We start from the raw sequence: 15,212 nt of genomic DNA on the forward strand, positions 1-15,212 counted from the left end.
GAGAAGCCGTGACTCCCGTCATCCTAAAGCCACCGACTCTCCTCTGCTCAAATATTGTACGCACACAACAGGGTAAAATTTAGAGGATCGAAGGACACTGTCTAGAGCCGAAACAAATAATCAACGACGGTAAATACATCTGCAGCACATTTGATAATAAATCAATCATTGAAATCATTTACCAATCAAATCCTCCCTCATTCCTCTGGAGTCGGTTTCTCCAGCGTGTCAGATTTCTGGTTTTTGAGACGGACATAAAGTCACTGGTTTGCTGACTTTTTAAAGTGTAAGCAATTCATCAATCCATTAAAACAACAGATTAACCAATAGTATAAACATTTGTAGCTCTAAAAACATCAAAGTGAAACTAAAAATCTATTTCTAATGCAGGATTTACTGTACACACTGCACAGCCGCAATCTGTAGGAAAAAGGAACATTAAATAAATATTAAATACAAGACTCATTGAGATCCGACGCAAAAGAAAAGATCTGAACCGAGGACGATCTTTGATTTTCCCACAAGACATGACTAACAGTTTCCCCGCTTCCCGTGTTTGTGCTAAGCTAGGCTAACAGTTTCAAAATGCTGCGTGTTTGTGCTAAGCTAGGCTAAACATCCTTTAACTGAAACTGAAAAGACTGTGGAGAAAAATGATAAAGCAAAATGTACATTATCATGTGGTAACTAATGGAGGCCTATAGGTGCCAATACTGAATCAAAATTATTTAATCAAATTGAAATGAACTTTTCTTTTTTCTGTGCCCACTGTGTGTGTGACAAAAATCAGAATTACAACTTAAAAACCATTGATTGTGTTTTTTGTAAATGAATTATTACTGTCAAAATGAAAATGTTAATGAAAACAGCCGTAATGAAAATTACACTGAATATGCTAAAACTTCCAAATGAAATTTCAAACTGAACCTTTGTATGCATTTTTTAAATTATGTTTTTATTTTAACTTTTTTCTTTTTAATGGTCAATTTCATAATAGTTGACTTTTACAAATTTCACAAGAGGCCTGGGTGAATCCTACCATTAAGAAATTTTTCAGCACACATCAGGACAAAATTCAAATACAAATTTAAAAGACCAGTTGGCCATTTCATATTTAACTGAGGAGTACACTTAAAATTATCGGTGGGTTTTCATTTTGAATTTGGTCAGTTGAGTAACACGTCACTGCGACATATCCTGGTTCATTTACAAACATGGACTTTATCACATACCGTGATCTCTCCCTGAGTTTCATGTCTTTTCAAATTGTCTTGCAAACAAATAAAGGTATTTTCACAGTAGTTATGGTATTTACAAACATGAAAATAGACTTATAAAATGTTAGTTTTGTTACACATCATATAAACACAGAGAGAAAGTAAAATTTCAGTTTGATTAAAAGATTTCCTTTCAATATTGGCAGCTGTAAACTTCCACAGTATTATCATCATTATACTATATAGTAAAAGCACTACTGAGAACATAGAAGCAGGAAGAGGTCTCATTGAGATTAAAAATCTGTTACAAGCGTGTCCTGGCCAGGACAGCAGAACCACATGCCTGAAACATCGAACCTGTAAGAGAGAGCGCTAAGGCTCATGGGTAGTGTAGTTTTTATAGCAGCAACGGGAGATCTAAACAGTTTGTAAAAGATAAAGAGAAGGTACTTTTAACCTCAGACTTCTGCTCTGTCTCCTAACAAACAGAGGTATTAGGAGGTGGACAAAATAACAGCAACACCTTACAATCTGATGGCCGACAACACACCACCTCAAACTACAGAGGATTCAGGTGTGTTTCACCGGATGAAATCACACTGCACAGGTGTTACTGTTCAGTTAAAGGGTTGTTCCGCAGATTTTACACATAAAGGTCAGTGTACCGGTGTTGCTGAGCAAGACTCAGCAGAACCAGTGACTGACTGAACATGGTTAGTCCTACTCAGTCTGAGGTATGGTGTCGTCTGTAGCCCCATGATGTCACAGTGATGTCAACGGTCTATTCATGTCTCACATACAGTCTCAGTTACAAACTGGAGGTGGTGCGTTTGAAAGACGTGGCGGGGGAGCTCTAATGAAAGACACTATCCCGTTGCATTATGGGAAATGTAGGTTGCAGTGTTTTGAACTAAAAGTTTAGGAGTTTTTTTTTTTAAACGGTCTCCTGTGAGTCATACTTTAACGTTAACAGGAAAAACAAGATGGGGCATTTACTTCTGGGGCCCTGGTGTTCAAAGCTGTGTTTAAGGTGTAGATGTGGAATTCAAACCTTTATTTAAACATCTACAGGTGCCTGTCGGGTGATGTTCAGACCAGCAGCAGTGTGACTGTGTGCAGGAGCTTCTCTTTATTCACTTTATTGATCCCTGCTAAAACTTTATTGGTCAAAGTCAAACCCCGGGCCTTTATTGATTTATTCTTACCACCACCCTCCTCTCCACCCACACCATTGGGCCTACCCAAACCAGTTAAAAATAAATGATTGATGACTTTATTCAACACAATCAACCGTTTGTGTACACACAGATAAACAGCTCATCAGCCACATCAGGTAGAATATCAACAACAGATCACTGCAGTGTTGCAACAGCACACACTTACATCTGTCATTAATCAACCACAACAACAACATGTGGCGAGAGGTAAGGCAGCGCCCCCGCGCGGCTGCAGCGTGGTACTGCGGCGCTGACAGTAAGCAGCAGAGACTCAGGTTAACTACAGAAAATGGTAGATTGGGTATAAACCTGGCTTCTCTAATGGCCTCCTTGTGAGCCTGGAACATCTTGACGTTGTTCATGTTGGACTGCCAGTACTTCACGTAGCCGCCGTGGTCAGCCGTCAGCATCCACATGTCATTGTGAGACCAGGTCATGGCACGGACCGGACTGTCATGGGCCTGCAGGGGGGACAGGGGAGACCAGGAGGAAGGATGTCAAAACATTTGGCTTCATGTCACACAAAGAATCTGATGTATTTGTTAAAAGGATATGTAACAAAGAGTAAAGCAATGAACCACTGACTGTTTCCTTGAATATATAAAAACTGAGCAGGTACAGATGGGTGACAAGCTCACGGAAAAACCAACATAAAGTGTCTCAGGAAAGCTTCAGTGCTTCTTGTCACTGATCCTCCAAGTCTCTGGACTCTACGGGAGGGATGAACACCAGTCTTCCTAAAGGTGTTCCCTCGTTCGGTGTTAAATGATGGTGGTGGAGAGCGCTGTCTAACAGGTCGGTCCGAAACCTCCCATAGGTGTTCAGTTGGGTTGGGATGTGGTGACTGAAGGCCACAGCACGTGATTCACATCATTCTCATACTCATCCAACCACTCAGTGACCCCTCCTGTCCTCAGCATGGGGGCATCGTCATCCTGTTTTTTCACCCATTTTTCAGGTTTTTCCTTTCATTTGTCACCCGTCTGTATCGTTATCAAACAGAAAGGGGCTGGCTGTCTCATGTCATGTGACAGCTATACCACATGAGTGCATCATTCAGACAGAAGCAGTAGCCAGGGTACAGAGGCTGGGTTGGGGGTAAAACTCCTGTTTTTCTGGAGAGATGCTGGAAATAAGACCGTATATAAAGCAACGGGTAACAGGGGTTTGATGTGTATCACACACTGCTTTGTGCGTGGTGCCCTTTAAAAAGTGCAGATTTATACTTTGTTATATTTTCACGTCCGCATATCCTCATGAGGTCTGCCTCAGGTAAATTTCTTCACCCGCCCGTTGATGAAAGCGCAGCCCAAAATTTGATCAAACGCTCGAACCGTGAACACAGAAGAGAGCAGAAAATGAACGGCAGCTGCATCCACTATTTACCCATTACGCATCCAAACAAGGAACTAAATCTGACGCTGTTTTGCAGAGTTCACTGGACAATGTTTGTTGTTAAAAAGGTGAATTTCGTGAGAACGATGAATTTTAGTGAAAGGAGTGACCTGTTGAGGTCAACCGCAGATTCATTTGTAAAATTAGTTTGAGTTATCTGGAAGTGTTTAAAAAAAAAAAAAAGGTTCAGAAGATAGGAAACAAAACATTTGTAAAAAATATGTATTTAATTATTTTGATTTTTCAATTGGTTTTATTTTCTTGAGGATGAAAGAACTCTTCATAAACAATAGACATGTGCGATATCGAGACATAAGTTACACATCTCATCAGCTTTTCGTGGCAATGACAGACCAATCCGAGCTGAGTATGTAAATCATTTCCTCAACACAAACTCACAAGAGGCGAGACAGAGGCCAATTCTTGATTCTGTCTGTGGATGAGGTGAAAACACCCGGTGGATGGATAATAAACGGATGTAAATGATGGATGGATGGATGTTTACCTGTAAAATGGTCTCAAAGTTGAAGGTGAGTCCATTCCACAGAGTGAATTCTCCACTAGAGGCTCCAGTGACCAGACGACGACCTTCAGGAGTCCACTGGAGTCGCCACAGAAAATAAAAACATTTATTTAAAATTGAAGGAAAAAAAACCCCACACACACACACAGAACCAGTTTCTCTATATGCGTATCGTATCAGCTTCTCACAGATCTCTCAGCACGTCTGCATCACTTTTACACTGTCAAATGTTCCTCAAATGTCTCATCCACAAAACTAAGTGAGATTTATTTTTATAGCACTTTTCAAAACAAACGTTTTCCTCCTCTGAAGCTACAGATCTATAAACATTCTCCGTCAGACCGTGTGGATGTAATAATGTCGACGGGATAAATAAAAATTAAGTATCAGCAGCAGCTTACCCTGATGACGAACACAGGACACTTGACTTTGTTGGTGGAGGTTCGGACAAACTTTGTGGTGACGGCGTTCATCGGGTTGTTCAACATGCCGACAGGAGGAACCAGCTGCAGCACAGACAGAAAAAACCCGCAGGTTTATATTTAGTTTGTTGGTTTCTAACATTCAGCAGCAGCAGAATGGACCAGTAAAGGTTTTAGGGCTACAACTTCTTATTTTGATCTTTATTTAAACCAACCAATATTTTGTTCTATAAACTGTCAGAAAATAGTTTTTAAAAAAGCCTGTTACAAGTTTCAGGAGCCCTACAGAAGATATCAAAATTCATATATTTTTTATGTTTATTATCACATATGAACGAATAAAAGGGGAAATGACCAGTTGGAACACGGGAACCTTTTTTGCTGTGTTTCAACAGTTAACGAAATATGCACCCTGTTGAATATTCTTTATTAACACGTTTCTCTCATTCAGTTTTGAAGCAGTTGGATTATTTCACCGTTTTTTAAATTACTTTTTACACCAAACTGCATTTTGTGTATGAAAGTTACTAAATAAATTAGAGTGACGCGTTTAGAAGTGTTTGTGTGAATGTCTTGATATTGATAAAAATGAAGAATATCTGAAAATGCACATTAGATATGATTGTTACTGCTGCGGCTGTGCTGGACAAACAGACGGAGGCGTTCCCTGCCATTCAGTAACAATCTATCACTGAACTAACTCCATGTGAAACAGGGTTTCTGCAGATATCAATACTTCTAAGACCTTTTAAAGACCATGTGTAAGGAAATTTAAAGCTCCTGTAAGTGATTCAATAATCACAGACATTCTATACTCCTGGTAGTAGTATCATGGCATAAAGCGTAAAATAAAGGAAAGAAAAACCGAAACAAGTGGTTGAGGCATTATCTCAAAGTGTTGCCTGTACCCACATCATTGTAAAATCCTGCGTCAGGCTGGATGGCTCTGAAGTCTCGATGGTCTCGCTGCCACAAACGGTTCTGCACAGAAAACACAGAAACTCGGAGTTACATAAAAAAAACAAAAAACAAACCTGAAGTCTGAGTGAAGCGGTTCTGGTCTCAGTGAGGGGATGAGTGTGATTATACAAGGAGAACAGGGACACTGACTGGTCAGCTTGATATTTTGGCAACACTTTCACCCCACCCCCATTTATCCTGTGTATCAGTATATAAACCGGTGATAAATAGTTTACAACAGACTGTACTGTAGTCGGAAGCTGACTTCCGACTACTCACAGACATTTATCTGTTCACAGAACAGATAAATGTCCATCTTAAAACATATCGATCACCACTGACTCAGAAAGACAAGTCAAGACACAAACCCCCATGAGTTTTAAGACTTCTATTCCCCCCCAGTTCAACTCACGTAGCCGGCACACAAAGCACACAATTAAAAATCTACTAAACAAGTTGACATCACTTTATGCCATTAAAAAAAAAAAAAAAAAATCAAAGTCCAGTACAACAGCACCTTTAAATCTGAGCTCAATGATAAACAGAGAACTGGTTGCTGTGAGTCAGTACGCCACAAATAAAATCTAGCTCATTGTGTCAAAGATTTATTTAGTATTCGAGAGTCTAACAGCCTAAGTAAATTAAAAAAGCAAATTACACCATTAATAATTTCCACATATATTTGTTAAATGCTCACAGAGAATATATATCTAAGATGGAAAACCAGCGAAAATAGGACAGAGAAAGGTTTTCAGTAGCATCCTACACGTTGCAGCTGTAAAAAACATGTGGACATTTGGATGTTTGTGGTAAAGTTATCGTGTAATGAACCAGAACACGTTTGCCTTTATTACAGCGCCCCCCTATGGTGGACATGAGTCATTTCTGCATGTGAGCGGACCACCCCACAGATTAAAATGGACTCAGATTAGTTCACTTATTTTGTTTAATATCATTAAATAATTTACTTCTTGTTTTTCCTGCGTACGACAAATTTAGAATCATTCATGATTCAAAAAAAATAATCGTCAAGTTTAACAGGTGATGTTACCTCCAGGTATCTGATGACAGAGGGGTTGTAGTCGATGGTTTTGCGGTTCACAGCCTTCCTCATGCGTTTCCCGTCAAAGGTGAGCTGCTGCATGGCCTGCTGCTGAGCAAAGTCCGGCCTCTTGTAGAAAACCTGCCGCGGCGCCTGATGCTGGAAGCGCGGCATGTGGAAGAACCGCTGCGGCGAGCCAATGTCCGTCGCCATGTTGACCAGCTAAACCTGCCGTGGGGAGACCAGGCGGTTAGTAGGGCTGGTGGTCAATGGCATTTTATCCAGTCCAAATCCAGCATCCAATCTGAATCCTCACGACTCCCTTATTGGATCTCAGTAAGTTTAACTTTGATCATTTGTCAGTAACTAAAGTTGTAAATAAAGATCCAGTTCAGATCTGTGATCAGCTGTTGTTGGACCAGAAGACAGAAATCCTAGTTTTTAGTGGCGGCCACTGAATTAAATCGACATTAACATTAATGAAACCAAATTAGCTCCAACCTGAACGTGAGCTGAGCACATTAACCAGCAGACTAAAGTTTCACATTAATTAACATTAATCAGCTACAGCTGATAATCTACCGTCGCTGACGTCATTTTAACCGGAGGAAGCAACAGCTCAGAAGCTGCTGACGTCACCTGACTGTGTTCTGCAAGAAAAATAAGCAGGAGAGAGAAAAGGTTCCACAAGAGATTCGTTGGTGTTGGAGCTGAATGAATCTGGGTATATTGCCAACTAGAAACTGGTTCCAAAATGGAGCCGGCTATCAGAACCAAACACTAGTGGTTAGTTTCTTTTTGGTTGAGCAGAGCCCAGAGTGGATCCACAATCATCCCAACGCAAAAAATCAAGAAACAAGTTGCGAGCAAAATCAAATATGAATATAGAAAACACCATTTTATGGCGAACACATGCTGAAGACCGAACCTACATGTGCAACAGTCGATTTATCAATCTGATAATTTACTTGCGACTCTTTTAATAATCAATTGTTTTTTCAAGCTTCTCAGATGTGAGGATTTGATGCTTGTCTTTCTCATAAATGAAAGTAACTGAGTATCTTTTGGTTTTTAATCTGCTGATTGGACTAAACAGGAATATGTGAATACATCTCAGTGCTGTGAGAAATTCTAACAGGCATTTTTCACTGTATGACATTTTATAGACAGAACAATTAAGAAAATGATCACATATTAATCAACAACTTGAAAAATAACTTAGCAGCAGCCTTAGCTGAAGTAAGAAAATAACTGATTTGAAACGAAAAAGTCAGAGAGAAAAGAAGATGTAAAACAGAAGAGTAAGAAGAACAGAGGATGTGAGGTGAAGAAAGGAAACAACCGTTAAAACATTGAAGAGTGGACAAGAAGAAAAAGGACAGAGGCAGAGAAAAACACAGAAGTTTAACAAGTATAATCAATAAATCTGTATCATCTGTAAACAGCGTCCTGTCCACATATGACCACAGTCACCACTTATGTACGTAAGTATTCGGACAGTGACACCATTCTCTTAACTTTGCCTCTGTGAACCACCACAATGGGTCTGAGACGAAGCCATCAAGATGTGAGTGAAGTGTAAACTTGATGGCAAATCAGTTCAGTACTTTTTGCATAATCCTGACAAATAAACAGACACGGGCGAAAACACAACCTCCTTTGTGGAGGTAATTACCACCTCCACCCACCAGTCGAGTAGCAGTTTACATCCATGTCTGTCCAGACTCACATGTAGTGAGGACTTTGAGAGGCTTTAATAAAAAGGTTTTAAGTGTATTTTATGTGAAATGTAAGTTATAACTATACTGACAATTGTGACTCCAGTGAATAATTTCTTTACTGGGGACATCTGAATAAAAAGTGATTTGATTGGACTGTCCTTGTTCTGCTGAATGTCTACTGTATTAGTGTGTAAGTTCATTGAGAGAAACCACAGACAGAGTCAAATTCCTCACGTGTGTTCACATGCTTGGCCAAAAAAGCCGATTCTGATAGTGCACCAAGTTGTAGCCGTGACAGTAGACGAAGCTTCAAATATTGATGTACGTGGATGTGACTGCAAATAAGCTACAAATTCTAAAACATGGCTGCCGCACACACACGTCTCCAACCTGGCAGCTGTCGCTGGCATTAAAAGAATAATAATAAATACATAAAAAATAAAATAATAAATAAATACATAAAAATAAAATAATAATAATAATAAAGTTCCCTCTAACCTGAAAGATGAGTATTTCATAAAATGTATGCAAAAATCCAAAAGGACCATAAATCTGTTCTACTCAGTGATTTACTCCAAAACAAGCAGAAATAATTCGTCAAAACCTCTGACAAATGTGTATCATCTCCCAGTGTTTATCATCATATCATCCGCTCCAAAATAGAAAGAAAAGTGAACTGGCTCGGTGATCTCTCAAGAGCTTCCTATGCTGTAATCCAGATGTGGATGGAGGGGAAAAGGCACATTGAGTATCATGACAACGGATGTTGAGCCACTTCTAGATCTCAAGTCAGTAACCACCCACACCTCAGTCATACAACACAGAACACATTTTTCAAATACCAGAGGAACTCGCAGACCTGGGATTTTACACTGATCACCGCTGCAGGCAAAAGTGCAAAGTATGCACCACTCCGGGTTCACCTCGACAAGACTGATCGAACCCAAACAGACGGAGAAGTCCTCATCGACTCACAGGACGACGACCAGAAAAGAGGCAGAGTACTCAAATCCATCAACAATAAACCTGACCTGATTGTGACTCCCGATGTCAGAAGACCTGCATGCCTCCTTTTAAAGTTAGTCAATTCTGAGACAGACCTGGACCTGGTCTGAGATTAACCTGTCTGTTCTGGAAGATTAAACTCAGGTTTCACTGCAATTCACTGTGAAAACACTTCATACACACCCCTAGTTTACTGCAAACAATGATATGAAGCCTGTTCTTACACTAATAGTCCAAGGAAGGGCTTCGGCAGAATTTAAAAAAAGCTTTAACTTTGAGATTTTTGCAGCAGGGATCCGGTCAAACGGAGTCCAGCTGCTGCTGAAACGGGACTGAACAACGTTATTACCGTCCAATTCTGTCTGCGTCAGGACAAAGACACATTGAGGAGCATGAGAATTATGGGGGAAAAATTAAATAGTAAAAACAATTTTGAAGGAACACTTGATTTTCCATTACTTTTACTTCAACAAGACGAAGTGGTGAATACGTTTTCAGTCTGTGGTGACAGAGTAAAGTTCAGACAGAAACCTGAACTTAAATGTTTGAAAGAAGAATGTGTATATCTTAGTATATTTTCATACAGTTTATGTCAGTAGTGTTGTGCTTGTTGTGTCTTATTTTGCTCACACTGCAGTTCAACTAGGTCTGAGGAGCAGAGCCTGACTGGACAGTGTCTTCAGACCAGTTTAACAACCAAAGTAATCAAACTCCAAGAGGACCGGGTCTGCAAATCAAGGTAATTTTTTTTACTGATTAGTCTGTGAATAAAGTGAATAATTGTTTCAGCTGTAATGAAAGGAACAAAATGCTGATGGATCAAGCCCTTTCACAAAAACCAGGCCCTCTGCTCATTGTGCTTTAACGGTTTTAACATTTTATCAGGTGATCGAGGAAGGGGGAAAAAAAAAAAAAAAAAATGGCAGATTCATTTGTTTTGTCTTTTTACACCAAATGACATCTCGTCCTTTACAGGAAAAAGTCACAGAAATGTGAGCCCCTGTGAAAAGCACGACACAAAGACAAAATTTAGACAGGATCAGAACCTGCTGTAAGCCTCAACATGGACTCAAAAGCCCTCCGTTACCTCTGAGGGCTGATTATACCTGCGATTTATACGATTCAGCAAACCGTGGACTGAGCTCTTTACAACACTGCCACACTTAACAGTATTAATTATTTAGTTTCAGTGTTTTCAGTCTTTCAATGTGAGAAACCAACTGACACACAGAGTGGAAAAAACACTAAATCACAGTCTTCAGAATATTTTCACCTTCAAGTATTAATCAGGTCAAAAGCCTAATTCAAAACATACCAATCATTAATCACTTTCTCCTTATCTTAAACAACATGAACAGATGAGGAGCATTTTTTCCTCATCATCACTTCACCGTCACTGAAACATGTTTTTCCCGTTACTGTAAAATACTGTCAGGTTTCTGTAACTGTAGTGTCAGAGTGCATTAATGCTTTCCACCACTACAGTGTTGGCTTACTGTCTTTTCAGTTATTGTAAAACTTGATATTTTCATCAGGTGATGTAAATATCTAATGCTGGACTCAAAACACAGGGATCAATACACAATAAAATAAAATTAAGTAATCTGCATGTTATCTCTAGATGAAGTAAATCGGCCACAGAGCATCGAGTGAGCCTTATCAGCCTAAATGAGCATTCGCAGCATATTAAATCATTTTAACCTGATTATTTTACACTGAAATGGTAACAACAGACTCAGAGCCGACCAGCGAGCACCTGCCCATATTCACACTGAAACCAGAACTATATAAACTGGTGCATCCCAACGCAGACAAGGGACCCTACGCTTTTTAGATGATCTGCCATGTAGGTTGTTGAGCTGTGATGTGCAAACTGCTGTTTATAAAGTTTGTTTTAACAAAATGCAGCCACACCGACATCTTCTTTGACAGGGTGACAATTAGTTTGGAGCCGACTCAGAGTAAATGTTCAGTAAACATTCAGTAAACATGACATAGGTTACAGGTTGCAGACTCCGTTGGGTTGGGTGAGGTCAAAGTTGTGAAAACCAAGTTAAGACCAATGACAAATTGGTCGGATGGGAGCATATCGAGCAACAAATTGACCAAGAGACTACAGCCATAGACAGTACAGATCAATACTGAGCAGGAATTAAACGTGTTACGTTGATACAGTCGCTCATGGATAATGTTCTTTGGGTGTAAATACCAAACAAACTTTTCCTTGAGCTCTATCATCTTCATTTCTCATTTGAATGACTTCCGCCTTCTCAGGTAGGTGTAATATCTAAGTTTTATCTCAACTTGTTACTGTGCATTGTTTTTACTGACTTATAGTGCAGCTCCTTCACTACATTCAGACTAAGATACATCTGACCTGACACATTCAACAGCACTTACATGTTTTAAAAATTTATCCACAGAGCATCCGCATGAGTACCAAAGTTTAAAAAATAAAATAAAAAAAACAGGAGACCAAAAAACAAAACAACATGGTCAGAAGCCGCTGGAACTCTCAAACTGAACTTGAACCCTTCAGTTATATACATTAATATACTAAATGTATATGGTCAAGAGAACTGTAGACTGAGCGCTAAACAATACTGGTCTGAAAACATCTTCCTCTTGAAACCAAGTGTTGTGTCAATGTGTGTTTGCCCATCAGACAATTTCCTGTAGTGGTGCAGCTCCTGTCCGTCATGCACAGTCTTACCACTACAGCTGAATAACACACCTCAGCATCATATTTCTAAAACATCTACCCATGTTTGGAAAACATATATGGTGGTATTTCCAGAGTCCAGAAAGAACCCCCAAAGTCTCTCGTGTCCAGCTGCATCAGAAAATACCCCGTCTGCTGCACATTGGACGTTTCTCACAAGTTAACGTTTCTTCAGATAGCAGCTGGAAATTACATTTGTCCTTTATCATTTTCTACAACAACCATAAGTGTGTTCTTGCGCATAAAACTACATATAACTACAGCATGAGAATATTACAACAGCTAAACTTTGCTGTAATTTTGGTTCATGTGCTTCAAATCAGGCAAAGAGATTTGTTGTTTCCAGCCACCACTTTCTTTGGATTGAGTTGTAATTCAGGAAACTTGTTAAAACTCGTATTGTGCAGTGGACAGAATGTCTTTAATGTAGACGATAAGAGATACCTTCGGAAAAAGAGGAAAAATGTTTCGGAAAACGCTTAGCACACTGCTCAAATATAACTTCGTAACAATACGAGAGGCACAACCTGGGGTTAACTGGGGTTAATATTAGATTACTGTTGGGGTTAGGGCTCAGGTTAAGTTAAGGAGAAGCACTAAATGATCAGGAAACAGATGTCACCCCAGCACTGACCCTGTGAATGACTTAGTCTCCTCAGTCATACAAACAACCGGTTTAATCCTCACCAAGGCTTCCTGGAGTGAATGAGGCAATAATAAAACTCACTGTAAAGCTAGACCTGCACACCACTGCGGAGTATTTACACTGTTTAGCTCTCCCCAAAAATCACCTCTCCATCATCCAAATGTGATCATTCCACCCCCCAAGCACAGAACCATAGATCTAAACCTGCTGTATCTCTCACTCAGACCCAAACACTTCAGGTTTACACGTTATAAATGTAGAAACGTGTGACTGAACTTCAAACAAGCCCTAACCGAAGTTAACAGGAAAATAACAGGTGACACCGTCCTCCTGGAACCAGATACTATACACCTGGATTTGAGATGATATTTGAGGGGAGGTAACTCCTCAGACAACCTCGTTAATCCTCGGCAACCCGGTCCTGGATGAATTGGTGTTGATGTGGGGAAACGGGAGAGCAGTAACCGAACCGTCCGCAACACGAGGTTTCACCACTTCCACACGCAGCTAACGCGGAGCTACCGCTACCCCACTGTGGGCGTAAACTGACCGACAGAAAGAATAAGCTCAGACTCAAATATCCAGATGTCATACCGTGACTCCGTGGAAGCGTTTCTCTCGTCCCGGAGCAGTGTTTTGTTCTAAAACATTAACGTTCCTAACGTCCCGCCGCTGCTGCTAACGCGATTAGCTTGAGGGGCTAGCTGTGCTAGCAGGCTAACCGCCAGCAGCTTGTAAACACCTCCGCGGGTCCCGGCCGACACTCTGACCGCGAGGAGTTTTAAACGTGGCGTTTTAACCGGAAAAAAAACCCGGACTTTATTCGGTGTCCGCGGCTGTTCGCGGTGGTCTACTGCGTTCGGCAGCCCGAGTTAAATGGCGGCCCGGTCGTTACAATAAACGACGCGCTGCAGCTACAAAACTCACCCACAGTCTCCGCAGCAGAGTTAGCTATCTGGCTGTCATTTAGTGTCTAGATGCTTCGTCCCGTAACGCTTTTCTCTGTAGAAACATGGAGGTGTGGGACTTTATTCAGCTGAAAATGAAGCGAGTTTGTCCCTTCAGCCGCCTGTCGACTCCATCATGACGCTTCTTCTCCTCGGCCCTGTAGAAAAGCATGCTGGGAGGTTTTCACAACGGGCGGGAGATCGTGGCGTCACCACGCAGAGGATTCTGGGGAACGGAGTTTTACGTTTAAAGCCGGCGAAAAAACTAAGAATTATTTTATTTTTTACTGTTTTTATGCTGTTTCGTGCGTCATGTTCATGCATAATCTCTTGTTTGTGTTACATGAATTATTTGGTTCAAGTTATTGTAGTCCATTTTGTTTTTATTTTTTGGTCTTTACATTATCTGTTCAATGTGGACTGAATCGCTATTTCTGCACTTTTTTGTCTTAGATTTAATAGTTTGGTCACATAACATTATCATCCTCATTTTTTTTCTGTACCGTACACTTCTCGTTTGAAAAATGTAACGCAGTAACGTTTACTCTGAGCGCCTTTAACTCACCTACTCTCTACATTTATGCCAGAACATCTTTATACAAATAATTTTACTTTTGCTTTGGCACAGTTTTACAGTACTCGGTACTTTTCCATTTCTGTAGATTGCTACAGGTGCATGACTCATGATAAATACACAGCTAAATAGAAGGAGTTGTGGTCCAGTGAATAGTGTTTAGTTATACAGGACGCTGGCCTAGCCGAAGAGCCCAGATAGTAGTTGTGAGTGTTACTGTGCTGATCCACCGTGGACTCGCACACTGTGGCGTCAATGACAGCGTCCTTTTGATACTTCCACGAGAGGTCGCCGTGTTATCAATTCTGCTGTCGCTGTCATAAACAAGACTCGCAGCTTTTCTCGGTTTGGACTGAGAGAAAATGTGCAGGTAGGCGACAAGGCAGCGGAGAGCGACCAAGAACACAAAGCAAAAGCAAATCCACGTTTGGGCTCTAGGACCAATTTAATGATTTCATAAAGAAAATTTCCACACAGAAATATTTGTTACACATAGAAATGCAGATCAGCTCTTAGAAATCGTTGGGGAAGTGTGATTATTGCGCTTGCAACAGCAGAAAAAACAAAAAACAAGAGGGTTTACAGGAAAGGCTTAGATTAGATGTGTTGTACTGAGCTTGGATTTTAGAAAGTTCAACGGACATCGTTTGAAATACGAGAGGACAGGTCTTCACTTTGCTCCACCAGTAGAGCAAGAACCTCTGGTGTCTGATCAGTACGCAGCTTTGCAGTTTAGATTGCTCTGAACTCCAACACTCTGCAGAATATGGACAACGCCACAGTCACCCAGACCTGCTACGGGAGGACCCATCGTTATCCTG

At 40.5% G+C, this 15,212-nt stretch overlaps 2 protein-coding genes across 2 annotated transcripts in view; both read right to left on the reverse strand.

The window, feature by feature from the left end:
• wdr33 (WD repeat domain 33) overlaps positions 1-14,009 on the reverse strand; it is a 29,300-nt gene extending 15,291 nt beyond the window's left edge. Inside the window, exons 1-6 of the mRNA XM_040147264.1 lie at positions 13,798-14,009; positions 6,786-7,004; positions 5,687-5,755; positions 4,754-4,858; positions 4,335-4,430; positions 2,744-2,895 (exon numbers count right to left, since the gene is read on the reverse strand). Coding sequence (XP_040003198.1) covers positions 2,744-2,895; positions 4,335-4,430; positions 4,754-4,858; positions 5,687-5,755; positions 6,786-6,989 — 626 coding nt within the window. The 5' untranslated portion in view covers positions 6,990-7,004; positions 13,798-14,009. The remainder of the gene's footprint in view (positions 1-2,743; positions 2,896-4,334; positions 4,431-4,753; positions 4,859-5,686; positions 5,756-6,785; positions 7,005-13,797) is intronic.
• An 862-nt stretch (positions 14,010-14,871) lies between these two features.
• The window catches only part of LOC120800487 (T-cell ecto-ADP-ribosyltransferase 1-like), a 1,947-nt gene continuing 1,606 nt past the window's right edge, over positions 14,872-15,212 (reverse strand). The window contains exon 2 of the mRNA XM_040146620.1: positions 14,872-15,212. This exon is cut by the window's right edge and continues 620 nt beyond it. Coding sequence (XP_040002554.1) covers positions 15,104-15,212 — 109 coding nt within the window. The 3' untranslated portion in view covers positions 14,872-15,103.

The sequence above is a fragment of the Xiphias gladius genome, chromosome 15, assembly GCF_016859285.1.
Source record: "Xiphias gladius isolate SHS-SW01 ecotype Sanya breed wild chromosome 15, ASM1685928v1, whole genome shotgun sequence".
NCBI lineage: Eukaryota > Metazoa > Chordata > Actinopteri > Istiophoriformes > Xiphiidae > Xiphias > Xiphias gladius.